The 27947-nt window shown below is 53.9% G+C and overlaps 8 protein-coding genes across 8 annotated transcripts; 5 read left to right on the forward strand and 3 right to left on the reverse strand.

The window, feature by feature from the left end:
- Positions 1 to 660: 660 nt before the first annotated feature.
- J7T55_002926 (HET-domain-containing protein) lies at positions 661 to 3074 on the forward strand (the record flags this gene model as incomplete). The annotated part of the gene is made up of 4 exons (XM_053138051.1): positions 661 to 920; positions 1023 to 2466; positions 2672 to 2700; positions 3035 to 3074. 4 exons carry the CDS (start codon positions 661 to 663, stop codon positions 3072 to 3074), a joined length of 1773 nt encoding a protein of 590 aa, XP_052998794.1.
- A 2586-nt stretch (positions 3075 to 5660) lies between these two features.
- J7T55_002927 (uncharacterized protein) lies at positions 5661 to 6092 on the forward strand (the record flags this gene model as incomplete). Its single annotated transcript, XM_053138052.1, has 1 exon — positions 5661 to 6092. The coding sequence occupies one exon, from the start codon at positions 5661 to 5663 to the stop codon at positions 6090 to 6092; it is 432 nt and encodes a 143-aa protein (XP_052998795.1).
- A 1201-nt stretch (positions 6093 to 7293) lies between these two features.
- J7T55_002928 (epoxide hydrolase 2) lies at positions 7294 to 8758 on the forward strand (the record flags this gene model as incomplete). The annotated part of the gene is made up of 3 exons (XM_053138053.1): positions 7294 to 7359; positions 7604 to 8024; positions 8184 to 8758. The coding sequence occupies 3 exons, from the start codon at positions 7294 to 7296 to the stop codon at positions 8756 to 8758; spliced, it is 1062 nt and encodes a 353-aa protein (XP_052998796.1).
- Positions 8759 to 9460: 702 nt separating this feature from the next.
- On the reverse strand, positions 9461 to 10288 carry J7T55_002929 (protease synthase and sporulation negative regulatory protein PAI 1; the record flags this gene model as incomplete). Its single annotated transcript, XM_053138054.1, has 1 exon — positions 9461 to 10288. One exon carries the CDS (start codon positions 10286 to 10288, stop codon positions 9461 to 9463), a length of 828 nt encoding a protein of 275 aa, XP_052998797.1.
- Positions 10289 to 11355: 1067 nt separating this feature from the next.
- On the reverse strand, positions 11356 to 13858 carry J7T55_002930 (glycoside hydrolase family 79 protein; the record flags this gene model as incomplete). Its single annotated transcript, XM_053138055.1, has 5 exons — positions 11356 to 12274; positions 12333 to 12963; positions 13034 to 13086; positions 13316 to 13374; positions 13760 to 13858. The coding sequence occupies 5 exons, from the start codon at positions 13856 to 13858 to the stop codon at positions 11356 to 11358; spliced, it is 1761 nt and encodes a 586-aa protein (XP_052998798.1).
- Positions 13859 to 14980: 1122 nt separating this feature from the next.
- Positions 14981 to 16732, forward strand: J7T55_002931 (succinate semialdehyde dehydrogenase; the record flags this gene model as incomplete). The annotated part of the gene is made up of 3 exons (XM_053138056.1): positions 14981 to 15112; positions 15188 to 16612; positions 16682 to 16732. The coding sequence occupies 3 exons, from the start codon at positions 14981 to 14983 to the stop codon at positions 16730 to 16732; spliced, it is 1608 nt and encodes a 535-aa protein (XP_052998799.1).
- A 622-nt stretch (positions 16733 to 17354) lies between these two features.
- On the reverse strand, positions 17355 to 18383 carry J7T55_002932 (uncharacterized protein; the record flags this gene model as incomplete). The annotated part of the gene is made up of 3 exons (XM_053138057.1): positions 17355 to 17652; positions 17732 to 18034; positions 18100 to 18383. 3 exons carry the CDS (start codon positions 18381 to 18383, stop codon positions 17355 to 17357), a joined length of 885 nt encoding a protein of 294 aa, XP_052998800.1.
- Positions 18384 to 21866: 3483 nt separating this feature from the next.
- On the forward strand, positions 21867 to 27733 carry J7T55_002933 (uncharacterized protein; the record flags this gene model as incomplete). The annotated part of the gene is made up of 5 exons (XM_053138059.1): positions 21867 to 22015; positions 22357 to 22621; positions 22895 to 24766; positions 24971 to 27535; positions 27599 to 27733. 5 exons carry the CDS (start codon positions 21867 to 21869, stop codon positions 27731 to 27733), a joined length of 4986 nt encoding a protein of 1661 aa, XP_052998801.1.
- Positions 27734 to 27947: the final 214 nt, after the last annotated feature.

Here is a 27947-nt window from a genome sequence, read left to right on the forward strand (position 1 = left end):
CGGGGATAGGATGATGCGCACGCAATGTGATATCAAGTTGTTCCAAATGGTCTCGTGTGTATCCATTTGGTTCCTGATACTCCCTACCGTTCCGCTTGGATATTTTGACGACTACCTCCTCCGGCAGTCCCATCAATTTAGGCTCTGGACATCACATAATGGTTTGTTCCAGCTAGAATATAGCTGTATTTAATTCTGCCATATCAAGAGCTACCTTGAGGCGATGCTCAAACCTTCACCGAGTTCACTAAGGAATCTCATGACATAGGTTCAACAAATGTTTTGCTAATCATTGAAAATAATCTTCATGGAAATTTAAATGTTGATATTTGCATAATGATGAGTTCATTTTATATTTCTGCTTGGGGCCAAAAGCCCTTGGGTAATTGCTTCTTGCTGCTTTCTTTCGATTAGCTCCGTGCGGGACACTACAGATGCTGATATGACCAACTGACCAATAAAGGAACTACCTGTGACTGGGATTAAAAAATTCTTGCCGGTACAATCCATCGTTCCCCTCGCCTGCTTCAAAACCGGAAATATTCATATCCTCTGATGCTGTGAAACTGTTGCGAAAGGCCTGCTTCATTCCTCTCGTTCTGCTCCACTGATCAGACTCGATTGGCCGCAATTTACCATTTTGAAGTTGTTTAGGGCTAAATGGCCGACCTTTCCAGCGGCACAATCACCCATCCTGCCGCGGATGACCTGCCTCGTTCTTGTCTTGTTCAGCACGACACAACGCAGAAGATGCGAGATGACACTGCCGAACAAGATCATCCCAAGCCGCTGCCTGAAGGCGAGTGCGTGTGCCCAGTCGTGCCTCTGGATAGGCTTTGCCCACAGTGCCGGACGATTGAGTTCGACACCATGGCCAATACGACAGACTCGTACACTCACGAAGATGAAAATTTCTTCCGGTGTGAAGCTGGACTACAAAAAGATTCTTTACTTCAAAAAAGCCCATCAAATTGCCCGTTATGTCACTTTATGGAGTCCTGCTTGACGATTGAGCCTTCTAGAGGCGAGGCGACTCAGGATGTCAACAACAACAGAGTTATCAGCAATACCATGTTCGAAATGAATGCCATGAGGGGACTCGAAGATTTCCACCTGTTTCAGGTCTGCTACGGTGATTATAAATCCTACTCGAGACAGTATCCACGCAAGATCATCGTTATCCCAAGCCACAAAGGTCCGGGATTCTTCGGGCGTCACATCGACAGGGACGCAGTCGACCTGGGAGCCGTGTGTACACAGCTGCAGTTCTGTGAGAAGAATCACGAATTATGCAAGCCCGTGCATTCCGCATCTACCGCTTCCAAATACCGAGATCTGGGGCTGAGAGCCATTGACGTGGACAGCATGACGGTGGTCCCCATCATGTGGGAGAATGATAGATATGTCGCGCTCAGTTACGTCTGGGGCTCCACCCACACGAATGAAGAAGACCGGGATTGCGAGCTTCCCAGCAGACTGCCGCAAGTGGTGCAGGATGCTGTTGTTGTCACGAAAAGTTTGGGACACCGCTTTCTATGGGTTGACCGCTATTGCATCCCCCAAACTGATATGGTGGCTCGGCAACAGCAAATTCAGGCCATGGGGGAGATCTACCTGCACTCTTCCCTGACCATCACTGCTGCCGCCGGAATGGACGCAGATTATGGGCTCCCAGGGATCTCCACCCGGCGATCCAAACAGGATAGCATTCGCGTTGGTCAACACTGCCTCTTGGCTTTCTATCCGCCTATCCATGAGCTCCCCACAACGAAGTGGGCCTCTCGTGGATGGACGTATCAAGAGGGTCTTCTATCTACACGTCGCCTCATATTTACACAAAGTCGGGTCTTCTTCGAGTGCCGAGAGGCACTATTTGACGAATACTGCACGGCGTTTAACGTGGAGCCCTCAGATGCTCACTGGTCATCGTCATACAAGGACCTCTTTCATGCTTTCCGGTCCTTCGTCCCAGACCGTGAAGATGAGGGCGAGTTCTTCCGTCAAGCGGCGATGCGGATTGGGGAATTCAGCCAACGCGAGCTGACGTACGACGGAGACGCTCTTAATGCTATGGCTGGGGTTCTTTCACTGTATCCTGACATTGCCTTCTGTGGCCTTCCGGTCCCAAGGCTTCTACCTGTCGGGTGTCGCCTTGACAGGGAAACGGACTCCTTGACCCTGGCGTTGGCGTGGACGGGGAGTGACCAGCCGGGTTCTACGAGACGTCATGCGTTCCCTAGCTGGACCTGGGCGGGCTGGAAGAAGTGTGTTTATCAGGGTCCTACAGAGCCGCATCCCAAGTACTATTTCAAATTTCTGGTCGATACTATTAGCGTGCAGTTTAAGGACACTGCTGTAGATTGGGAGGCTGGTAAGAGGGACATAATGGCGAGGAGCAGAGCAGGAACTTTACCAATGTGGTTACAAATTTCTGGCTGGTCTTTTACTTCACTTGAAGATCCCGAGGTGAGCAGAGAGAACGGTACTTTTTGGCTTTTGCTATGGTACTTGTCCGCGTACAACCCAGGATTAGTGTGGCGATGGACTCGAATGAAATTGCGCCGTGTTGGGGAAGGTGGCAGTCTCGATTTGTTTGAACGATGCCACGTTGAACAATTTGAAAACGTCGACGGACCTCTGGAGTTTGACGAAAAATCAGGACTTCCAATAGTCACAGGTCGAACACTGCATCATTGCACGGTACGCTTGATTTGATCACAAAGGCACCCTTGGTAACGAAAATGATATCGCAGAATTCGCTGGAAGCCAGCGAAGTTTCTTCGCAAAGACCGAACATGTTGTTTTTATTTATTCCAGCTTAGCATCTTGAATATACAAGACATTCATTATTAATGTAAGCCTCGATTTTGAGCCGTGCGATTAGCTTGACTAAGCTTAGATGAAGGTATGGTAGTTCAATCGGAAGCATTTAATGGACACTAAGTGTTTTTTTGTTAAGCAAAACAATGAGAAAGGGGTTCGTGGCTGAAGAAGGCAGTTCATCTTGACTGCTGACAACTTCGTTGACACCCAGTGACTCTAGTGTTGCTCAGACGGCAGTTCAAACAAGCTGAGTAGTGACCTTGGAAGGTAGACATAATTCAAGTGACGGATAACCTGGTCCCATGGAGTTCACTTTCGGAGGCGCCGAGACATTGGGTACAAGAATATTGTCCAAGGTGGAAGATGTGTTCATTCAAGTTTATCCTGCAAAATTTCCTTATTTAAAAGATTTTTTTTACAAAGCATTTTCTTTTAATTATTAAGTATTAATAAAATGTTATATATAACACTTATATAAATTAGTTGTTAAATAAAAATACTCTAATGAAAATTATTCTGTATTATCTTTTCTAAAAGAATTATTTATACAATAAAACATTGCTCAAATGAAGAGCAATTTACACCAAGCTGTGACTGGTTTAAGAGTATCAAATTTTGCTTGATTTGACAAGCTTAAGCCCCACTGGCGCAATGGTAGCGCGTTAGACGTACGTTATCAAAAATTCTTAATTTCTCTACATCCTCAGCTAACCCAGCATAGTTCTAAAAAGAAGTACATCTAAAGGCTGCGGGTTCGAGCCCCGCGTGGGGTTTCACGAAGTAAATCTCTTTTTTTAAATTTAATTTAATTCTTTTGTTCTCTTTACTTTTATCTAATTTTATCTCCTGTTGTTGTTAAAAAGGCTGTGGGGCTCAACGCCAACAGGGCTCTGTGAGCTAGTGCTCTTATCGATAAGCTTATCTTATCAGCTCCTCGTTATGTATGCATCTGTGCTGCTCTGCTTTTCTTTTCGGATAGATGAACCTTAACAGAATCAACAAACTTTCATAGTTAAATCGAGCCTTTAAACTGCAAATATGTAGGACTGTTTTAAATTAATTTGATATTACTTTTATTTCAAAATTAAGATTTTAAAAAAAAAATTAATTTATAAATAAATAAAAAAAGTAGGCTCAAAATCTTTGATTATATATTCCAGCCAGACTATCTACAACACACGTTCTCCTCTGTGTGACTAAACCAATGTCTCATTATAGATAGACTAAAGAACTACCTATAGTCCTATACACTTGATGACAGTCCACCTGTGGTGTTGCGGGTACTATTAATAGTAACTGAAGCCTTTGCGAGACTCGGCGGGTCCGACGTCCATGAGGTATGTGATGCTGGTAGCCATGACAGGCCTGCGTATTTCCAGTCTCATTGACGAGGCTGATGGCACTGAATGGGTAGAATCAAGGACAGAAAGATCAGTGTGTCGCGTGCAGAGCAGGCTTCCACGATGATGACAGTCTGGTGAGAGTAGGGGGCCACGATGGTTGTCTGAGTCTTGACTCGAGTGATCAGTAGTTTGGATTAGGAATCTTGATGAATAGTTTTAAGAATATGCTGTGCTGTAAAAGGAAGGAGGATGGAAAAGAATCATATCAGGGTACTTATGTTCTTACTGGCAAGAGATGCTGATTTACTTCGCTTGATTCTCTGTTCGGATAATCTGCCGTAGGATGACCCGCTGTAGGACAACCTCTGGTGGGATAAGCTGTAGTGAGATAACCTCTAGTAAAACAATCTAACAAACCGGACATGGCTACCTGTCAAAGAGCCCTTATCAAACACTGCAGTCGACCACAGATTTGTCATGAGAAAAATTACCCATATAGACTGCAGTCTAGTGTCTTGTACCATTTCCGAAACCCTTTCTTCACACGGGAGGCTGTGTTGATTTGTGACAGACGGCATTATCAAGATCACGAGCCTCCGAGAATGAGCGTCGCATTGGCCGACCGGATATAGAAGGAAGGTCTCAATACCAAAGGTTGTACTAGTCTCACCACAATCATTCACACAAGAGAATAATTCATTACTGTCTCATGTTCACGTTGCGAGAATAAAATGCATTGTATATTTCGCGACTGAAGGACTGGCCCTGCTGGTACAAGGATCCCCTGGCGAATTACGAGGCATAGCCTTACCCGAGTAATCCATGCATGCAACATCGTGTTAGATCTCTTTTGTTGGTTTTGCCGATTAGCCGTGAGAACCAGGCCACGGCCCTGTTGTTGGAACTTGTCAGGAAATAAGGTATGTGGGTGAGGAGATGTTGATCCCGAGCTATATGACGATTGATGTTAAATTTTGCTATAGGTAATGCAACTGTCTGACACAAATAGGTAGAGTCGGATGTTGCCGCCCCCATTGGGCCCGAGTGTGAGGGTGACGTATGCTTTGTTTGGATTGTCCGATGAGACGAATCCCTGGTCCTCAAGAATTGTGGGTTTTCCTGCCTTAATTAGCATGGTTCACGGAAAGACTTACGACGTCGTCTAAGCCTTAATTGCGTCTGAATCGGTCCCTTAAAACCATCCCAGTCCACTGCCCCTTTCCAAATCATGTTCGTTTTTCGTTCTTCAAAGTGCCTTGTTCCTGTACCTGTTTAAACCCACGATCGACGCAATTTTTGCGGGACGTCTTATTCTCTGATCGAGCCCCACCGATAGATACCTGCACCGAGGACGAATTTCACTTGGCAGAAACCATGACAATTTGACGATCCGGGGAAGCACGGACTGGCAGTAATTGGCGAGTCTTATTCGAATTCAGCAGACAAAGCATGCTACTCAGCTCTTAAGTCAGAACAGCATCCTAAATAGCAGCCATGCTTCCGAGAGCGATATACCTTTCGCTCATTTTCAGCTTCTTCTTCAACACAGCCCTGTCATATCCAACTTGGTTCTTGGCTGTTTTCCAGTTCCGATGCAAAGCGCCAAGCATAGTCGAATCCTACAGCGAGGACTGGAAGGAATGGAGAGTCTCGAGCATTTGCGCGCCCGGGACTTGCTGTGCAACCAGCGCAGCGACCGGGCCGCTGTGCACCGTTGAGGCATGTGAGAAGGCCGACCAGGAGCGGGAGCGGAAGCTCAAGTCATACAACGCTGTCCAAGCTTCGAAGAAGAAGACCGAGGAGGCGAAGAAGGCGAAAGAGATTCTGAGCAAGTCGTCAGAGTCGGAGACAAAGTGGAAGGTAGCAGATTCTCAGGCTGAAGCTGATAGGCAGAAAGCACTGGCTGAGATCCAGTTGTCGGCTTGATCCGGACTGGTGGCAAGAGACTGGAACACTATCCATCGTTCTGCGCGATGATCTTCAGATGCCCAGAACATTTGACAGCTATGGACACCGTACGGAAGCGAGGGCACAGCTGCCTTATCCAGGAGTTGAGCTTGACAGCCCTCCACGCTTTTGGGTCCGAACGCCCCGCATCCAAAGGATATGGGTTTGCGACTGCTCATACGATTCGGGCCTATCATCGAAATTGATCGGCATCCAAAAACACGCGGCGTTCATCATGGATGATACAGGCTTGAGCAGCGAATCAACGGCGGCTCGTCTACGCTCGACAAACACGCGGTGGGGGAGTGGCTTTGCAGCCCTTAGTGCATAAAAAACGGATGTTCAGGATGCATCATTCCTAGTCCCGTCGTCGAGTTTCCCGCGAGCCTTTTCAGTCAAGAAAGGAGACACGACGTGTGCAAGCAAGTGGGTCTGGGATGCGACAACAGATGTGCCTCGGCATGGTCCCACTCGATGGTACATGAACCAGAGCAGACGAGTTTGGTTGGACACGGCGCAAAGTATATCGAAATGGATTGGATCCAAATACCAAGCACATCCTTCCGTCTAACAATTATTTCCGAGGAGCGCGCCACGGATGAACACAGCAACGGTAGATGAATGCCCGGGCGATCCTTTAGAGGTTGCATTCGGAAGTCCTGGGAAGGTTATTGTTACTTTCGTAAGAAGTATCCTATAGATTGCCGAGCGAGATGCTCGATGAAATATAAACAAGTATCCTCTAGAAGTGGACCTGTTATCAAGGCGGTGATTCAATATTGGGGTGACGTTGTTCTGTTGCGACCGTTGCCCTGCGGCTTCGAGTGCCGCGAGCGCATACCGGTACTTCACGGGTGTGCACGCCCTCCGAGTGTCTACGGCGGTTATTCTCCCCAGAAACATCAGATATTGATCAATGAAGAACACATTATTAATCCAAGCCTGTTACACCAAAAGGCACAGTGGCATAAACCCCCGTGTAAGCTGCGGACCGCCTCAGCATCCCGTGCAGTTGCAGCTGAGGGGTCGAACGGAATACGCTCAAATTGTGGCCCCGGCTGTCCGCTGCGTTCTCCACCATAACCTAATCCTCTTGGGAGCTCCCTCGTCTATATAAACCCCTTTCGATGCTCTTGCTTACGAGGAAGATGTGATCATTGACCCATCACACATTTTCATCATGGCGACAGAGACTCTCACCGAAAACACCTTTAGCCACAGCGGCGACAAGCAGACCTTCTATTGGGTAAGTAGCTAGCTTCCGTAGGACTCCCCTTCCTGAGAGCAGGGTTCCATTACTGTCCGAGGCTGCCTCACTGGTACTCTCTCGAATCCAGGTTTCCCTTTCGACGTGCAGCTCATAAGACTGTTCGGAGGCAACACACCTGCTTTCTGGAGTAGCCGTGCCTCCCCCCCCCCCCCCAAAAAAAAAAAACAGCTCCTATGTAACTTTATCTTCGGTGTCCTGGTGGCTAACTCCATATGCGCAGTCCGCTGGGCCATCAGACGGGCCCCTGGTCATCTTCGTTCACGGCTGGCCCTCCAACGGCGAGCACTGGAAGCACCAAGTGCTTGCATTCGCCTCGCTCGGGTTCTACGCCGTCGCCCCCGACACGCGGGGCTATGGCCGCTCCAGCGTGCCCAAGGGCGACCCTACCGAGTACCGCCTAGAGAAGCACGTCTCGGACATGCTCGCCCTGCTCGCGCACCTGGAACGCAAGAAGGCAGTCTGGGTCGGTCATGACTGGGGTGCGGGGCTGGTCTGGGCGTTCGCGGCGCAGCACCCGGACAAGTGCGTCGGCGTAAGCTGCGTCTCTGTGCCGTACCGTGTCCTGGAGGGCGGCCTGGATCTGTTGGTGTCGCTCTCAAACCGCGATATCTACCCGGAAGACAAGTACCCGCTCGCTCAATGTAAGTGCCCAAATGTGGTGTGCTTTTCAGCCCCTACCTGTGCAAATTCGTCGCACTGCTAGGGGCGGCTTGGAGAGTTCGGGAGATCGATTTAGACGGCTGCTTCTGATTCAAGTTTCTCGATTGGAAGGACTGAAAATGCTGATTCGGTATCGCCAGGGGACTACCAGGCCTTCCATGTCGAGCAGCCCGAGCTCAGCTCGAAGCAACTGGAGGGCAACGTCACCAACACGATCAAGCTGTTCTACCGAGGCTCAGGCCCTGAAAAGTTTGGGCAGCCCGCCTTCATGGCAAACCTTCGGAAGCAAGGTGGCTGGTTCGGCCCCTTGCCCGCGGCCCCGGACACGCCTTTCGAGACATGTCTCCTCAAGGACGACAAGCCCGCCTTCGACCGCATGGTGGCCGAGTTTGAGCGCAACGGGTTCGAAGGCCCCAACGCCTACTACCTCAACCACGGTATCAACTCCGAGTACATGAAGACCGCCCCGAACGGCGGACGTCTTGAGTACCCCGTCTTGTTCGTCGAGACTAAGTACGATGCCGTCTGCGATACGGCGCTGTCGCGGCTGGGGGAGCCTATGAAGGAGTACTGCAGTGATCTGACCCAGGTCAGCCTTGAGTGTGGCCATTGGGCTACGCTTGAGAAGCCTCGGGAGCTGAGCGCGGCGCTGGTCAAGTGGATTGCGACGAAGCTGCCGGAGTACTACCCAGGCCCACAGAATGCGCACCTGTGATGACCATTGGCTGACGTATTCTGCTTCACATCTCATCGTGAGACGGGGTTCTGAGCTTCAGTAGGTAGAATGTTGACAACACGTTCCGTGGCCCTCTTGAATACTTTCAAGCCGCATCTTCGAGGCGTGAATTTGTGTGTGTCAGTAAGGAGTGCCTGCCCATGAAGTGATAGCGCAATCATTCGCATCTCCCAGACTACGAGCGACGGATCCTCCAAAGGAAACCCTTCCATATCGCTCTGTGTGGAGCCCCATTCTGTGGCTTCGTTCCTGCCTCAGCAGTGCTACCATTTTCTACCGCAGTCAGATGGAACTGTGAGCGTCGACGCGAACGGGGCTGAGGGCATCGGAACACCACGTCCCGCTTGTCCCCATGTCAGCTATTAGTGGCGAAAGTACAGAGCTGGGTCTTCTGATACCATCATACAGAAGCGTAGGGCGGTGCATTCTCGAGGTAGCATCTATTTTATGTACGAGGAATTTTATCGTCTAGGCCGTTCCAAAGCCAAAAGAATCCCAGACCGCCGTGAGTGCTGTACATATTCTCTTTCCCATAACGCCTGCAAGATCTAAATCCATCCCAAAGACAAATGACAGCCAAAGCATGTCGTCCCTGGTGCATCAACACCCGCTCTCCCCAGAAGCCATGCCTTTAACCGAGCCATCACCGACGACCACCACCAACCCGCAGGGATGGCACCCTCAGAGCTTCTTCCACCAAATCTCATCAGTCTGCAGGTCCCCTCCGACATCAAACACATGCTCTCCAATGTGCTCGTACCCCATCTTGCGGTAGAAAGCCTGCGCCTTGTGGTTCTCCTCCCACACGCCGAGCCAGATATGCTTGAAGCCCTGCTGGCGCGCCAGCTCGTCCGCGGCCAGCGACAGCGCCTTGCCCAGGCCCTTGCCGTGCGAGCTCAGCCCGATGTACAGCCGCTGGAGCTCGACGGGCCGCTCGAGGTGCGCCACGCAGGGCTCGTGGCTGCCGCGGGTCAGGTAGGCGAAGCCGAGGAGCTTCCCGCCCGCTGATGATGATGAGCCATCGTCCTGGCCGGCCTCCTCCGTGGCGACAAGCACGTCCTTGGAGCTGTCCGCGATGTCCTTTGCGATCGCCTCTGGCGTGTACGCCTCGTCCAGGAACGCCTGCAGCTGCTCCTCTGTGCACGAGTGCGCGAACGTGGCCCGGAAGACCTCGGCGCCGAGGGCGGCGAGCGCCTCGTTGTCTGCCGCGGCGGCCTTGCGGATCTGAAACCCCGCGGCGTCTTTGGGGGGCGTGAATACGCTTCCCATGGTGCTGCTGTGCTGGCGATGTGCGGGGCTGAGGAGCGAAGAAGTGGGCGTGTTTCTCACAGCGCGTGCTCTGATGGGATGACGGGGCGTGTCCGTGTGGAATTGGCTGTGCTGGTCTGGTGAACGGGCTTGGGGTGTGAAGATGAGCCAGGGGGTTTTATGCGGCCGCGGCGCCGACAAAACTCGCGACTGGCGCCGGATCGGGCCCGGGCTGCGCATCTGCGCAAATGAGCGACTCATAGTGGCTGCCTAAATGTGAAGAAAATCCGTCTCTTTACAAGGTGAGCGATTGTTGCGCACTCTAGATCTTTTCACAAGAAACCAGAAGAGACTAGTAAATTGTCAGAATTGTTTGATTACATGCAACTGGGTTGAGTGTCCTACAGCCCTGCTTTTGAAAGAAGACTGGTCCAACCCGATGCGCGTAGACAGACAGACCAGTGGAGGCAGTTAACCGAGTCGCTCCTCGGACATGAAAACCAATTGAATCACCCACAACAGATCCTTATATGCATATATAGAAGTTTGTTTTACGGATACTACCCTTTCCCGCGAGTCCTCCCCGGAAGCCTAAGTGAGTTCACAGGGCCCCCAAGCTTTCAATTATGGGCCCGTACGAGTCGCGATGACAGTATGCCGAGGCGAGTAAGTCAAGTCTTATTCACGAGCTTCGCCTCAAGCCGCCCTGGCATTCTATCGAGCCCAGGTATCCAACTGCAATCCTCTTTGCTAGTCTTGCCAATAGTATATTCTTCCAGTGTGCTAACCTCTAGTGGGATAAACCCCAGTGGGTTACCTGTAGTGGGATAACCTCCCCACCTTCACGGAGGTAACTTACTCTGGGATAATATCTGTGGGATAACCTCCTGTGGGATAACCTCCCCGGAATAATCTTTTACGGGATAAAATCCTGTGGAATAATCTCCTTGGGATAATCTGTCATGGCATGACCTGTTATGGGATGACCTGCTGTGGGATAGCCTGCAGTGGGTTAACTGTTTTGGGACTGCCTACTCTGAGATAATTCCCTCTGGAAATCAGCAGATATCCTTTGTCCTTCGTTCTCGTGCTCTTATACTACGTCAGCCGCGAATTCGATTCCTATAATAGCCAGACATCTGTGCAGGCAGTTCCTGGAGGCCAGAACGGCGACTGGACGAATCGCCTGTGTGGTAACGTTCTGCTTGTCAATGCACATCTCAGATGAACAATGTTGCTTAGTAGTCATCGCTTCTCATTCATCTAGGCTTTATGATGAGCGTTAGATGCGCTAGGCTAGCCAAGCAAGCACCTCGCACCTCTTGCACTCACCACGAATTCCGCAGCAGAGACCCACGAGCACCACGGGCGGTGTTGGCAACCGGTGGGGCCGGTACAGTGGATCCGGGCACCGTGCCGTTGCCGGTGAGGCTCAACAGCGCAGCGCTCGAATCCGGCACACTGACCTCGACCGTCCCATTCGCGTCCACCACCACGTACTCGCCAATCGTTACATTGCTCAGCCTGACCGGCCTCCCGCTGTCCAATTCGTAGTTGTAGCTCCACCCGTCCCACGTGATACCCGTGATCGCGTCGCTGCCGTTCGCGTATAGCCTCTGGACCGCGACCCTGTCCCCGGTGCTCAAGTTGCCGCCGGAGACGTCAAAGGTGTAGGTACGTGAAATGCGAGTGGTGATGTTGGGGCTGATACCGAGACCAGAGCCGTCGACTGTTGTGTTGTAGCCGTTCATGTTGATGATGATCGCCCGCAGCAATTCGCCGCCGTCTGCGGAGTATGCGGCATAACTAGCTTCGGTGTCCGTGGAGAGCGGTATATTGGCAACGCTCACCGGGGTCTCGATGGTGTTTCCAAGGAAGGCAGCCACAGCAATGCTGCCGTAGTATGGAGCTTTGGTGCCGATGCTGGCGTTGGCAGTCTGTATTGGCTGCCAGAAGCCGTAGCGATAGTTGGTACCTTGGTGCATGTGAATCCTCTTGAAGCCGACCGAAGCACTGTACAAGTTGAAATCGATGCCCCACAGCGCAGCACCGAATGCATTCGATAAACCTGGCTTGCCCTGATGGTAGAGGGAATTCGTCTCGCCAAAGATAAGTGGCGGTGAACCACTGTTATTTGTGGCCTTGTTGTACTCGGTGATGTGAGGGTCAACAGAGGCGACTGTCACCGAGTGGTTCAAAAGCGTCCCCTGAAGGGTGACGCCAGGTACATCAGCACCACTGATGTAACTATTTTTCCAAGTTTTCTTAGGATCAGCTTTATACGACAAGTTGCTGGGGAACTCACTTGTGGGTGGAAAACAGTTTAATACTGCCGTCTTGGTTGATACCGTCCTCCCAAACGATCGGAACCTTGAGCGTGTTGTTGAACCCAGCAATTGAAGCAGCCATGTAGCCGTACAGGTCGTTCTCCAACAGCTCCGGGCAGGCATCCTGAAGGCGAGCCCGGATTTCACGGGTTCCGTTGAGCCACTGGCTCACATATGTTGTCTCATTCCAATCCGGTGGTCGGATCAGGTTCTGCTTTCCGGTGGAGAACAAATCTGGCTCGTTGCCATACTCCCAGACGTCAAGCTTCTCCGGCCCCAGCGCCTTGCATACCAGAGGTACGGTGTCGACGAGGGTCTGCCAACCAGCTGAATTGTTAGCGCCCTGGCCCAAGTTAAAGCCATGGGAGAACTTGACACCGGGCCACTGGTTGTATGACTCGAAGTAAGATGGTCCGATATATATGATAGTAGGGTAGTCAGCCGACCGAGAGTAGTCGAAGGTTCCATTGAGACCGTAAGCCAGGGACGCATTGTAAAGGTAGATATCCTGGGTATTTCCCCCAACCCGGACGTATGGCTTTGTGCCTTGAAGCTGGCCAAGATTGTTCAGCAGGTTGTCAGAGAACGTGTTTGGGTTTGAGTCGTTTCCTGTGTGCGGTCAATCCACTCGGTTCTGTAGATGGTCGGAAACATCACATCTCAGGTGAATAATGCTCACCAGCGAAATCGGGAAAAGACGAGAACTCGATAGAATAGCTCACGAACGCCTCGCTGAAAGGTTGGTTGGCATCTACATGAGCATTTTGAAGGCTATATTTAACAGCTCCCACGGCTCCCGCCGCAGCGATCGAGGGAAGTAAGGTCTGAGGCCTCATCACGTTCACCGCTTTCGCAGCAGGCGCTGTTAGAATCGCGGTTCAGGGAATCAACAATGCTCAAAGCAGAGGAACATGGAGAAAATATGACAGTCGGGTCTACATGAGTGAGGGACCGGCCGCACATATATAAGGTGGGATTGAGATGTGAAGTCGGATTCTCGGACGAATGAATATCGAAGTGCTAGACGTGGTGTTATTGGGGCCGTGACTGGCGAGAAGACACATGCCTGTCACAAAGTCACGTCACTGTGCCGTGGCTGGCTGGTCGGGGTAGCCCCAAGGGTCGCTGAGGGCATCGCAAGCCAGGGGTGGAGCTTGAAAGGCGCCCGTGATCTCTCGGTTGCTCTCTCGGATGCTGCCAATGAAGAACAAGTGCAGATCTCCACGGAAGCCAGTATCCCGGATAGTTACTATTGACAGGGCAGGACGAGGTTCCCCGCAGACATAGTACGTGAGGGGAGCAGGTGTTCATCTCAACCTTGAAGCGGTTGCACGCGCATGTGTTGGAGTAGGGTACAGACAGTCTCGCCAGTTCTTGCGTAACGAGGGCTTAAGCAAGGGCGCACGTGAGCCAATATTCTAGCCTTGGCGAGGATGAAGATAACGTCGCCTATGCCATGTCCCGCCTGCGGCTGCTTGTCTAGTGTGGCGTCGCCGTTGCCCATGGGGCGTGGGAGTCGTACATACCGGGCGGTCTGCCAGACAGGCCAGGCAGGAGGGTCGGCAAAGTCATGCAGGCAATCGGCTGGCTTCCCGTCTTCACGTGAACAGATCTCGCATGAGAGCTGTTTTCATGGCAGATAACACCTCTGAGCATAGATGCGTGGACAACTTTTACCAATATATGGTCGTGAGGCCAGGTCAAGCCTCATGAGCACCTTGGAACCCGAGGTAGACACGAGGTTCATTGAAGCGCCACGCTGATTTGTGCTGCCTCATGGCTGCTAGAGAATGGTTGCACTGGCGGCAGAGCGGATGTTGCCGTGGTGAACATGTCTCTCCGTCATTTCGACGATTCCCTTCCCATACGATGATGTTGGCGACGATGATGGAGTTCAAGAGTCGACAAGAGATGCGTGAAAGAGTAAAGACAAACACAGATGATCTCTTCTAGGAAGGTACACGCGAATTGGCCCCGCAGAGCTTGAGTAGTGGGGCTCACCAGCTCCGATTGATGGCCAAAGCTCCAAGGTCCAGGTCCAGGTCCAGGTCATGTCCAGGTCGGGCTGAGCAAAAGATAGATAAAAAGAAAGAAAGTGAGACAAGATAAGACAGTTGCGAAGGTAAAGGTTCAGACTTCTTCCCGGAGATTGACATCTATGCAACAGGACACGAAGTCAAAGCCAAGTCCAGAAGAGATCCAAAGTCACGCTGCAAAACGGTAGACTACCCCGCGACGGCAGATTCATGGAGACGTCATTGTAGGGATCGCCAAACCCCCAGACGGCAACCCGAGAAACAGAACTAGAACAGCCGCCGTCTTCTCCGTTGAATTCCTCTACAACAACCAATCCAATCCCGTCCATTATCTGAATTGTACAGAGTCTGTCAAAGGTGTAGAGTAACCGACTCCCAATCACACCATCCCAGACTCCACCGTAGCCGGGTTTCGGAGGACACGCTAGACTGCGCAGTACATTATTCGGGTGTCATTTTTCGATTAATACATGACAACACCGGCCCGGTCGCGCATCGGGTTCTCATAGTAAATCGCCCGCCCTCCCTTATAACCAGTCTGCCCTTGGCCCTCACCTTCAAGCCTCACGGTAGCCCTTAGATCACCAACCATGTCCCTTTTGTCCAAGACCTGGACATCCTCCGCCTCACGCCTTGCCCCTAGGATCGCCCGTTTCCAGAGGAGCACTTTGCCCACATTATCGCTGTCCTCATTCCGCCCAGCTTCAACAATGGCACCCAAGGTGAGCCCTGCCCCAAGCTGTGGTCAAGATCTCCAGAATATACACGGTTGCTGACGAGGAGCACACATCCTCCAGCTCAAAGATCCCTCCCTCTTCAAGACCGACGTCTGCTACGTCAACGGCGAATGGGTCAAGGCCGCTTCCGGCAAGACCTTCGAAGTCCATGACCCAGCCACCGGCGAGCTGATCGGCACCTGCCCCGAGTTCGACGCCAAAGACACAGCCAAGGCCGTCGAGGCCGCCCAGACTGCCTTCGCCTCTTTCCGCACCCAGACCGGCCGCCAACGCTCGAAGCTGCTGAGGAGGTGGTACGAGCTGCTCAACGAGAACGCCGACGACCTTGCGGCCCTGATCACATGGGAGAACGGCAAGCCGCTCGCCGACGCCAAGGGCGAGGTTGCGTACGCGGCCAACTTCTTCGAGTGGTTTAGCGAGGAGGCCCCTAGGATATACGGCGAGACGATCCCGGCCACCGTGCCGGGCAACAGGGTCATCACCATCAAGGAGCCCGTCGGCGTGTGCGGCCTGATCACGCCGTGGAACTTCCCCGCCGCCATGATCACGAGAAAGGCCGGCCCGGCCCTGGCGGTCGGCTGCACGACCGTGACCAAGGCGCCTGGCGAGACGCCCTTCACGTCCCTGGCGCTGGCGGAGCTGGCACACCGCGCGGGGGTGCCCAAGGGCGTCTTCAACGTCATCACGACGCTGGCGAACACGCCCGAGGTGGGCGCGGAGCTGACGACCAACCCGACGGTGCGCAAGGTGTCGTTCACGGGGTCGACGGGCGTGGGCAAGCTGCTGATGAAGCAGGCGTCGGGCACGCTCAAGAAGCTGTCGTTCGAGCTGGGCGGCAACGCGCCCTTCATCGTCTTCGACGACGCCGACCTGGACACCGCGGTCGCGGGGGCCGTCGCGTCCAAGTTCCGCTCCTCGGGCCAGACGTGCGTCTGCGCCAACCGCATCTTCGTCCAGGCCGGCATCCACGACGCCTTCGCCGCCGCCTTCGCCGCCAAGGTCCGCGAGTTCAGCGTCGGCAACGGCTTCGAGTCCGCCAACACCCACGGCCCGCTCATCCACGGCCGCGCCGTCGACAAGGTCGACTCGCACGTGCGCGACGCCACCGGCAAGGGCGCCAAGGTCCTCGTCGGCGGTGCCAAGCTGCCCGACCTCGGCGGCAACTTCTACCAGCCCACCATCCTTACCGGCCTGACCTCGGACATGGCCATTGCGTCCGAGGAGACGTTTGGCCCCGTCGCGGGCCTGTTCCGCTTCGAGACCGAGGAGGAGGTCGTCAGGATTGCCAACTCGACTCCTGTGGGCTTGGCTGGGTACTTCTTCTCCAAGGACCTGCAGCGGGTGTACAGGGTGGCTGAGGCACTTGAAGTCGGCATGGTCGGTGTCAACACCGGGTTGATCTCGGACCCGGCGGCACCGTTTGGAGGTGTGAAGGAGTCTGGCTTCGGCAGGGAGGGCTCCAAGTATGGCACTGAAGAATATCTGGTAAGTTTGATCCGTGCTTAAAAGCTGTGTCCTGGGAGTGTGTAATTGCTGACTTCCGTTTCTTCACAGATTACAAAAATGGTGACTTTCGGTGGCATGGGCAAGCCTCTGCAGGCATAAGGGAGGCAAGTATCTGGAGATTGGCAATCCCAAAGGAATTGTCAAACCTCGAATGTGTAGGCAGCCTAATGGGCCGCCCTTACTGTACATATACCACTGGCGTACGATAATGTTGAACAACGTGCAATTGACATCCGAGAGACACTCGTGCTTTGTTTCCCAGACAAGATCCAGATCGAGCAGTGACCTGTGGAGTAGTCTCTTGTGGGACAAGGTCTCCCGGGATAACCTCCTGTAGATTAATCTGCCGTGGGATAACCTCCTACCGGGATGAACGAAACGACTAAAATAGATTTCAGTACTGCGCTGTGATACGGCATACTCGCACAAGTTGTGTGTTGACAATTTGTATTTTGTAGATCGTCATATGTGAGTAAAAATGTCGGCTGCAAAATATTGCGCCCCAAAACGCCACCTGGTATCCTGATGAACCCTCCTGAAAAGAGAGAAATTAAATTCACGCCGTAGTAGTAAATATATATAGTAGATCGACTCGTCTCCTCCGGACCATCCATCCCTGTGGATGGTAGCAGAAACTACCTCCATCTAGTCCCCATCATCCAATCGAAAACTCGTACATAGGACAGGAATGGCGTGGGCCGACGCTCAGTCGATGGGCTCGCTACTGGTACCCCCGCAGAGGCAGTTTCCTGTCCAGCGCGTTGAAGGCCTGAGTCCTCGGCGTGAAGGGCGATTGGCTTTGTTGGTAGTTCTGATAGGTTGGATAGGTCGGGTAGTTCTGGTAGTCCTGCGCCTTTGGCGCCGGCTGCATCTCGAAGACGACCTTGTCGACGGGGGTGCTTCTCTCGGACTCGTCGTCGGAGCCCTTCATGTTCTTCTGCAGCTTCATCTCCTCCTTCTCCTCCTTGGTGGGGATCATGCTGTAGACCGCGAGGCCGAGGCAGAAGAGGTAGACGCATCTGTTGCAAAGGCAGAAACTAGTCAGCATCGTTGTAGCAGCATCGGGCCTTCAAGAGCATAATATGGGCGTCGACCTACAGTTGAATCACGGTGACCGCAAAGGTGCCCTTGGCCAGATGGCAGCTCCGGACCGCGTCGTTCTGGAAGCCCTCGGCGGGCCAGCACCCGTAGCGGATGTACCACGCGATGGGGCTCGGGCGCTTCGGGTCGATATAGTCAGGCCCCATCTGGCCGTAGACACTGACCGTGTACAAGGCGGACATGGCAAGGCTGAAGAAGACGCCGACGATGGGGGTCCAGACGCGCATGATGAAGCCGATCAGCTTGGCGACGAGGACGAAGAGGGAGAGCACGGAGATGGCGACATTGAAGTTTGTGAGGCTGTTTGAAGGGAATCATGTCAGTCATCAACTGCGCTGTACGTTGTTGAACGGCAATGTGCTTACGTCTCGGCCCATACTAAGGGCAGCTTAGGAGCGGGTTCATGGTTCGCCTTGGCGTAGAGGAGGATGGCCGGATTCGAGTTGAAGCCCCAAACGTAGCCAATACGCCAGAGCTGGGTGCGGAACAGGTCTGGCTGTGCGATGCCGAAGAGAACCAGCAGGGAGACGGTGCCGGCCAGCTCGAGGGGCATTATCCAGAACATGGGGGCGCGCTTCCGCCATGCCCGCTTGATGGGCTTATAGCTCCAATTCTGCTCCGGATTCCATCTTGCGAGTCGTCCCGGCATTATGACTGTGTCTGCGGAATAAATCTCTCTCGGAGATGATATATTTCGGCGGTGTTGTCCTTTTCGTGCGTCTGAATCCCTAGCTTCCTTCTCTTCCGAATCGGTGGAATATTACTCTTGTTAGACCCCGGCGCTGTGATAATCTGTGCTGGCTGGCTGGCTGGCTGGCTGGCTGGCAGCGGTCGCACCAAGACACTTCACATCGGAATTATCGGGATGAAGCTCGAATTCCCCTCTTCCAAGGAGATGCGGTTCTCGTCGACAATAAGGGACGAGGTTGGACACAACAGGCACTCGTCCACTGGGGAAACCGTTCACTTATTCGGACTCACAACTGGGAAAAGGAGAGAGGGGAAGTGAGGTCTCTATAAAAAGCGCCCACCCATCCATCCAGCAGATTGACCCTGGCGACTCGCAATGCTACGACAGGCATGCCAGAGGCGCTCATCCTCTCACCAACATGGCCAGCCAGCCAATACCGCCGTGGGGAGCGACGCACCTGCACCTGCAGATGTGACCCAGGACCAGAAATCGCACATGTCGGGTGGGATTGGCAGAGCTCACCCAATGGGAGGGGCGGGCACAGATGCGTAGCCGCCGGGCGGGTGGGTGCTGTGGCATGGGATTGGCCCGCCATCAGCCAATCCCGGGCGCTTCGCGAGAAAGTGGGTGAGAGGTGAGAGAGGGGCCCCCATTTTTGGGTGTGGATGAGACTTTGAGGGAACCATTGAGGAATTCATCCACCCATTGAGGTGAGATTTGCCATTTTCTCAGCCATTCAGGCCGGTTTCTCGAATGCCGCCCTGCCACGCCTCCACAGCAGCGCGCGACCTGGATCGAATGTTGTAACGACGAACGTATGAGCTGACGACCGGGAGGCTATTGAATGCGTGCAGATCTCCCTGCAAGCACTTGAGCGAGGAGGATGCAGTCAGTGCACGGAAGTGACAGCACAAGTAAAAATAGGAGCACTCGCTTGGTTCACTGTTTTCATCATCAGCACTCCTGTTCCATCTGAGCTCATCCATGTGTTGGTGCATAATCTGGTAGGAGGAAGAAGAGCCAACAGTGTCGAAGTCAGGGCTGAACAGAGTGGGCGGTCGCAGGTGCGCAGCGCCTTCATGTCTGAAGATATACTGAGGGATCGTTTCAAGTGATGATATCAACGCCATCATTCCAGTACCGAGTGGAATTGACCATGGGCCTCTCTGGTGTGGCCAGAATGCCGTGGCAGCTGCATGTTCGACCACGTCCATTCGGAGTCGTAGCCGGGCCGGCGATAAAGAAAAAAAGGTGACCGGGTCGAGGGCCAGCGGACCTGAATTGGCATGAGGTTATCAATGGAGCACCCTGCCCTTTCAAGATGCATGCTGCTCTGCTCTTCCAGTGGAGGGCCATTGGGTCAGTTGCATCGGGTGGCCACTCAGGCGGGGCGACCTCGTGGCACAACCTTCGTCTTGCAGTGAGCTGCTTGTCAGATTGTGCGCCTTGTCGAGGCCCTCGATTCTTCCACCCTTCTACCAGCTTCCACCAGCAAAGGGCGATGGCTAATGTGTAAGCTGTCCGTGCCCAGGCGCATCTGGCCGCATGCGGAGTCACCTTTCACATGGCTCCCCTTGGGTTCACCAGGAGTGGTGATCGTGCTCGGGTGGGACGCACGAGTCCCTCTCTGGTGGGTGTAGCGACAAGGCCGGGCCAGTCAGTCGCCATGGGAATTCTGAATCAACGATCGAATTCTGTGCAGTCCACTTTTTTCCCCTTCGGTGAACCAGCCAATTTTTAACCGTGACAGACGGTCAGACAGTCTGACGGGCCGGATAGCAAAGGATGACCATGTCTCCTCCGCGCCCGCCGTCCACCGCCCACCACCCACCGCCATGAACGCCAAACGGCAGGAATGCAGGCGGCCCGTCTCCGGGCATCCTTCCGTGTGACTGGATTGGTCAGAGAATGACTGGAGAAAGTGATGGAGGTGCTGCTTCTGTGACCTGTCTACATGTGGACTGTGCAAGCACTCTGGTACTGTACTGTGGGTGGTATACTGTGGTAGAGGTCATCTGTCATAAGACGCCTCTTCTTTGGTCGGCGGTCAACGTCATCAGTCATCGCTTCTGCCCATGTTGACCCAGTCGTGCCAGTCAGAGAGGGCGACGGCTTCAAAGTCGGAGGTCGGAGGGAGTCTGGAGCTCCAAAGGCTGTAGTAAGGGACCCACCCTTTGACACTCCCCCAATTCTGGTGCGCCAGTTGCGCCAGCCCAGCTGGGCGTGCTGGGCAAGACCTGGGAGAGACAGATTGGCATGGGCCGGTCTAGAACCCCCAGAGGTGCCACTGCCCACCCAGGACCCAGCCAGGACCACCTCACAGCCTGCAGACTGCCCACAGGGATCGGCACCTGGGTGTCACTTCCACTTGCTGCCCCGTGGGCCCTGGCCCGTTGCTTAACAGCAGCACTTATCAGATTTAGTACCTATAGTACAGTACTTACTATCTACGCCGTCCCGCGACTTCCATCCCCTTCGGCGACGCGATGGCTGGCCGCTGGATGACAAGAACCCACGAACCTTACCATCCGGGTTCCAAGGACCCAAGCACTTGGGAAGAGGCGATCAGATCATCGACACACATTGGACCCCGCCCACGTCCACCTCGTGGGCGCATTCCATGGATGCAACAGTACCAATCACTAATTCCCGTCATGATCTTGCTGGGAACCTTGGAGGTCACCCGCTACAAGACAGGTACCGACCTGAAGGGAAGGCAAAGGAAAAGAAGATGGTGACGGGTTTACAGACCCACCCTGCCATCTTCGTCCTCACACTCGTGCTTATGCTCACGCCCCCGCCCACGCTCACTCCCTCGCTCATACTCACAACTCATTCATTGCTGGGGCAGGTGATGGCGGCCAGGGAGCCTGGACAGGTTGGCTCTGAAGGGCTTGGCTTCAAGGTCTGAGAACAACGATCACGATTGCCCAGGTCGACCACACGTACTGTACACGCAGACGCAGACGCACACTCTCGCGCCATCGTGCCTCGAGTAACTCTCGAGTACCTTCAGTACCTCCACACGCGCAATACCAGCCAGAACTCTTGGCTCTGAGACATGCTTTATTCTCCTTTCTCCTTTGGGCCCACCAGGAGAATGATAAATGACAATAGTCTTCTTCCTCACCGCACACAGTCATCACCCTTCCTGTGCGATGCACCACCGCACCGCACCGCACCGCACCGCATTACACACAAATAATAAATCCTTCCGAGGATACGGCCACGGCCAGTCCAGTCTGCTCCAGTCCACTCCACCCACCTGTCCACACCACCCGTGCTGGCCCACGACAACCACCGCACAGGCTCAAGCAACCACCCGGCGATCTAGACTGCGGGAGACCATCTGGCACCCCTGCTGGATCGTATTCACACCGTACCGTACCGAACTTCGTCTCATCCAGAGCCAGTCCGGCCAATCCAGCCCTCGGCTCATCAATGCGCGTCTGTTTCTCAGCCGCCCAGCTTTCCAGTCCCTCCAGCCCGTCTGGCCTGCCCGCTGTCTGCTTGATTGAGCTCCTCGGCAGTCTCGTCTTGTCTCGTGCTGTGTCATCGCCTCAACGGCTCTGCACTCTAACCCCAATCTGGTCCTGTCACTCCATGCTCACGCCTCCTCGACCCCCGATTCGGCTGCTTGCTTGCTTGCGCGCTGTCTAGCCTCGCGGCAGTCAGACCGTCACCACCAAGCCATTCCCTCCTTGGATCGCAAAGTACATCCACCCGCCTCGGTCACCTAATAGTAGGTACCCAAGGACTCCATCTCCACGTTCGAGTCATTCCCATCCATCTTGATCACGCAGCTTGTTCCCGCCAGCTCGGGCGGACGGGCCTGACGGGGTGGGCGCGCGCGGGCGACGTTCGGACGTTCGGACCAAACCGCCCTTTTCCTACCGGCGCACCACTACGGACTCTGGCTAACCTGAAATAGGGGACGATCCCTTGTCCTCGCTCACCCGAGACCATCATTCTCGCAGTCCAGTCACTTGAAGTGCCTGTTTGCGGCCTTCGCGCTCTTTGCAAAGCGGCCTGGAGGGCCCGTGAAGCTGCACATCATCGACGCTGGCTTCCTGGGTGTCCCCAAGTCCATCATTTGTTATCTCCAGACGACTCGTCCTTCTCCCGAAGGCCCCGTCCCTCTGCTTTCGCCTTCCCTCCGCCTGGGGATGGCCTGGATATCAGCTCTTCCAAGTCCTGTATGAGACCTGCACTAGACACCCCCCCTGAACACCCCCCTGGCTCTCCTTCACAGGCCGCCCTGGCCGCATCTCGATCTTCCCCAGCATCTCTTCTCCTTCTCCACTGGCCGACCCACGCCTTGCCAAATACTCCCTGCTTGCTTTTTTTGCTGCATTGCGGGTACCCTCCTCCAATACTTGCACCTATGCTAGCTGTTTTCCTCCTACCCTTGCCATTTTATCCGGTGTACGAAGACGGGGGCCGTTGACTGACAAACGTCGGTTCGACAGCCTTCGGTTTCTTCTCCTTCCTTCATGACTCTGGAACCAAACACCTCACTACGTAAGTCTGCTTTGGCTATCGACAACCAGGCGGATCGGCCGACCGTCGCCTCTACCACTGCACCGCACAACCACTTGTCTAGATCCTTCTCGTCGAATTCCAGACTACCCGCGATACCCCCTGGGCCTGTGACCGGCATTCTGGCCACGCCTCCGCACCCATATCCACAACAACCACCGCTGGGTGCAAGTCGAAGTTGTCACCCCTCGGAGGAGGCTATCAGACTTGCTGCCCAGCTGGTTACAGGGCGTGGTTTTGACATCAGCCGATATGGTCTGACAGCTGCCACCGCCGCTGTTCGTGATCATTCGGGCGTGGATGTTGTTGCTTCCTCTGTCAACGGCCTTCCTTCACCATCTTTTACCTTGGCCGCTCCTCCCTTCCGTAAACCGGCGCACACGTGGAAACCGCCCGATAGTCAAGGCTTCGTCCGGCCAAGCATAAAGCCGCGTTCGGCAAAACGGCCACTTGAACAAGGCAGTGTCGACAACGCTTTTATCGTCCCAGCAGCGAAGAAGCCGCGCCGGCTTCCTCCAGGCAGTCTTGACCTCCCCAAGGTTGCTCCGCCTCGAACCCCCGAGGACCTGCCCCTGTCCAACGGTGTATCGCCATTATTCTTTTCTTCTAACTCGTCGACGAAGCACATGACGGGCCGGCCACCGAGCTTCTCCACTCCGGAGCCCTCCGTTGCCATGCTAAACCGCCTGCGCGATGACCAAGGTACTGTCAGGACTGTCAGGCTTCCCAGGGGCCAAGTCAGCGCCGTGAGTCCCGCGAGAGGTCAAAGCATGAGCACTCCCGGCAGCGGTGGGTCCACAGAGAGTCAGTCCTCGAGGGGCCTGGACAGCCGCTTAATGTCATCTGAGCTACAGGACCTTCAAGGCGTAGGCGTGATTGAGCTACTGGATCATGATGAACGACCAACATTTATTATCGACTTGATGGATGCGTCGAATTTCGGCCCGGGCCCCTTGAAGATAGCCTGGCGGAATGCATCACTGAGGGCGGCCACTGGGGTAAACGAGCTAATATCCAGAAGCCCAGAGGGCAGCATTGAGTTCTCCCGGTTCAAAGCATGGGCCGTCAGCTTTGTAAAAGAAAAGAGATCCATGGATGTATGCTTGCCGTCTCTATCATATGGAGGCATTAGCTGGACATGCTCGACCTTGAGAAACCGTTTCCGCTTCGTCAGTGGCAACAGTGCCGCGGTATCAATCACGCCCACTTCGCCCGCTCCCATCGCGCGCGCATCGTCGATTCTCGAACAACGGTCTCAAGGGCCGACACCTTTCCGAGAATCCCAGACCCCTGGCCGAGAAAGAGCCCTCAGTGACCTTGATTACTTTGGTGATGCCGACCCGGAGCAGGGTTTGGCTGCTGCACGCCGTGCGCACTCAGAGCCTAGGGATTTGAGGGATTTGCGTCCGGACACACCTGTCTTGCCAGACGATGCCGCAGACATGGACGATCCGCTTGCTGCTCTCGAGCAGGCGTCATTTGACTGGACCAGGATCGTCGATACAAGCAGCATGCCACCGCACTTACAATTCGCCCGATCAAGGAACTGGGAGGCCACCCCTCTCGGGCCCATTGAGTCATGGCCGGCAGATCTGCGAATTATGTCAAACATGATCATGGGCAGCCCACACCCTGCTGCTATGTACTGGGGAACCGACTACACGGCGATCTACAACGAGGCGTACATCGATCTGGCAGGTAACAAGCACCCCAAGTTGATGGGACAAAGTTACAAGGAGGCTTGGGCGGAGATTTGGGACGAGATTAAGCCAGTCTTTGACGCTGCATGGAACCATGGCCAGGTAAGACTCAATCCATTAACCTTTCCCTGGTGCGCATCGTCGACTTGGGTACTTTTGTCTCCAAGGAGGGACTAGGACCAATTGATATTGCTAGACAGCTGCGATCCTAGGGTGGAAGATAGCTGGATACCATTCCGCAGTCACAAGACCCATTACCCGACCGATGCTGTTCTGGCACCATCCGACTAACCTCAGGACTTGCAGGCGACGATGAAACACGACGATCGGCTCTTCTTGAACCGGAACGGCTTCCTGGAGGAAACTTTCTTCAACTGGTCTATCGTGCCACTTCTCGGCGGCGATGGGTCTGTAGTAGCGCTGTACAATCCTGCGTTCGAGAACACTCGCCGGAAGGTCAATGAAAGAAGAATGCTAACACTGCGTGAAATCGGCGAGAGAACGGCACTTGCTCGCAACGTTGGAGGGTTCTGGAGGCAGGTTCACAAAAGCATGGAATACAACGAGTGGGATATACCGTTTGCTCTCATCTACTCCGTCACCGAAGACTCGGAAAGCGAGGTGTCTTCGATGCATTCCGGCAGCGTGTTCAACCCTCCTCAAATATCTCTCGAGGGGTCGATAGGAATTCCCGCTGATCACCCAGCTGCGACACCATCGATCGATTTGAGGACTAGCGAGGAAGGTTTTGCGCCGTACATGAGAAGGTCAATGGCACAGCCGACGGTCCCTGTTGTTCTCTCCAAGGACGATGGGACTTTGCCCCACAGCCTTATTGAAGGAATTCAGTGGCGTGGATTCGGCGATCCCTCAAGAAACATCGTGGTATTCCCAGTGCATCCTACCACCGGTGAGAGCGTCGTCGGTTTCGTCGTTGTTGGTGTCAATCCGCGGAGGCCATATAATGACGACTATAGATTGTTCATTAATCTGATGAGCCGACAACTAGCGACCTCGATGGCATCTGTCGTTTTGTTCGAAGAGGAAATTAAGCGCGGCCAGCAGGCCGCACGACTTGCTGCGTTGGATCGCCAGCAACTCTCACTTCAGTTGCGTCTACGAACCCAAGAAGCCGTCGAGAGCGAGTACAAGTTCACTAGAATGGCGGAGTTTGCCCCTGTTGGTATTTTCATTGCGAATGCGGAAGGACAGATCAACTTCTGCAACGACTCATGGTGGGAAATTTCAAGACATCCCCGGACAGTCAACTCGATCAATACGTGGATGGAGAGCGTATTGCCTGAAGATAGACCAGCGGTCGAGGCCGCGTGGCGCAAGCTGATCAACGAAAAAGTATCCATTGTGCAGGAGCTCCGCTTCAAGGCAAGTCGGGAAGTCAACGGTCACCCCATCGAAACCTGGGCCTTGATGAGCGCGTATCCGGAGAAGAACAACGAGGGAGCGGTCAAGGCCATTTTTGGCGTCATCACGGATATCTCTCAACAGAAATGGGCAGAAGCTTTCCAGAACCAGCGCCGGGAAGAGGCAGTAGAGCTCAAGCGGCAGCAGGAAAACTTCATCGATATGACGAGCCACGAGATGCGCAACCCATTGAGCGCATTGTGTCAGTGCGCAGACGAGATTATCGGCAGTATCGCGGCCTACCGCAAGAGCGAACCCGAGATCGCCGAACGCTTGGGCAAGATGCTTGACACGTGTCTCGAAGCTGCCAACACGATATCGCTATGCTCAAACCACCAGAAAAGAATTGTAGACGATGTCCTGACTCTGTCCAGGCTCGACTCCAGGATGGTAGAAGTGACGCCGACCGTTGTCAGTCCAGTGGAAGTCATACAAACGAGTCTCAAGATGTTCGACACCGAGTTGGCGTCGAACAATATCAAGGCCGAATTCCGAATCGATCAGTCGTACCGAGACATGGGTATTGAGCTTGCAAGACTTGATCCAGCTCGTCTACAACAGATCATCATCAATCTTCTCACGAATGCAATCAAGTTCATCCAAAAGCAGGAGGAACGATCCATTGTCATCACCCTGGCGGCATCCAAGGAGGCATGCCAAACCCAGATTTGTGGGATCGAGTTCTTCCATGAGGGAACGGAATCCAACCGAGACATCACCGACAATCCCGATTGGGGCCATGGCGAGAAATTCAACTTGCAGATTTGTGTCGCGGATACTGGGCCTGGACTGACCGATGAAGAGCGCTCGATGCTGTTCCAACGATTCCGGCAGACCTCGCCCCGAACACACGTTGAATACGGGGGATCTGGGCTCGGCCTCTTCATATCGCGGATGCTCACAGAGCTACAAGGCGGCCAGATTGGCGTTGTCAGCGAGAAAGGTGTCGGTAGTACTTTTGCCTTTTACATCAAGAGCCGCAAAGCTGTCGAACCCCAGCTGCCCAGCCCGTCTGCCCACAGGGACGCAGCCGATTTGATAGCGATACAGCCTAGCATCGATCCAAGGACAATAGATGTTCTGGTAGTTGAAGACAACCAGGTCAACCAGAAGGTCCTAGGTCGCCTATTAAAGAATCTCGGCTTTAAGGCTCATCTGGCGAATCACGGAGGCGAAGCGATTCAGAAGCTCCAGCGCTCGAAGCACTGGGACCACGAAGCAGGAATGGCCGAAGGCTACGGGCCGGTGGATCTCGACGCGGGTGAAGATACCATAAATGTTTCGATCATACTCATGGACCTGGAGATGCCCGTCATGGACGGGACAACGTGTGCGCGGACTATACGCGAGCTGGAGAGGCAGGGTGTGCTCATGACACGCATCCCGATCATAGCAGTCACGGCGTACGTGAGGCCTGAGCAGATTGGGGACGCAAAGGCCTCTGGGATGGTACGTACATAACCCCTTTTGATGTAAAAGGGCATGGGCTGACGTATGTTTTCACTCTTACAGGACGACGTTGTGTCGAAACCATTTCGCGCCCACGAACTGGCACCCAAGATCATGGAGCTCCTCATGAACCCACCGACTGGACACACTCCGTACTCGCCTTTGTCTTTGGCGTCTCCGGGTACTGAATTTGGATGATGGCTCGACCACTTTCAGCATCCAGGACGAAGAGCGTCTTGAACATGGTATCTCATTCCGGATGGAGGTGTTCAGGAGGCCGTTTGGATCAAAATGCAAGACTGCGATTACACGTATACATACAAAAGCCTGGCCACAGGTGAAGATGCGACAGAGCCACGAAAAAGAACGGTTTCAGACGGCAACTTTGCACGGGACCTCATCGCTTCGGAGT

The sequence above is a fragment of the Diaporthe amygdali genome, assembly GCF_026229845.1.
Source record: "Diaporthe amygdali strain CAA958 chromosome Unknown NODE_3_length_2959817_cov_65_330692, whole genome shotgun sequence".
NCBI lineage: Eukaryota > Fungi > Ascomycota > Sordariomycetes > Diaporthales > Diaporthaceae > Diaporthe > Diaporthe amygdali.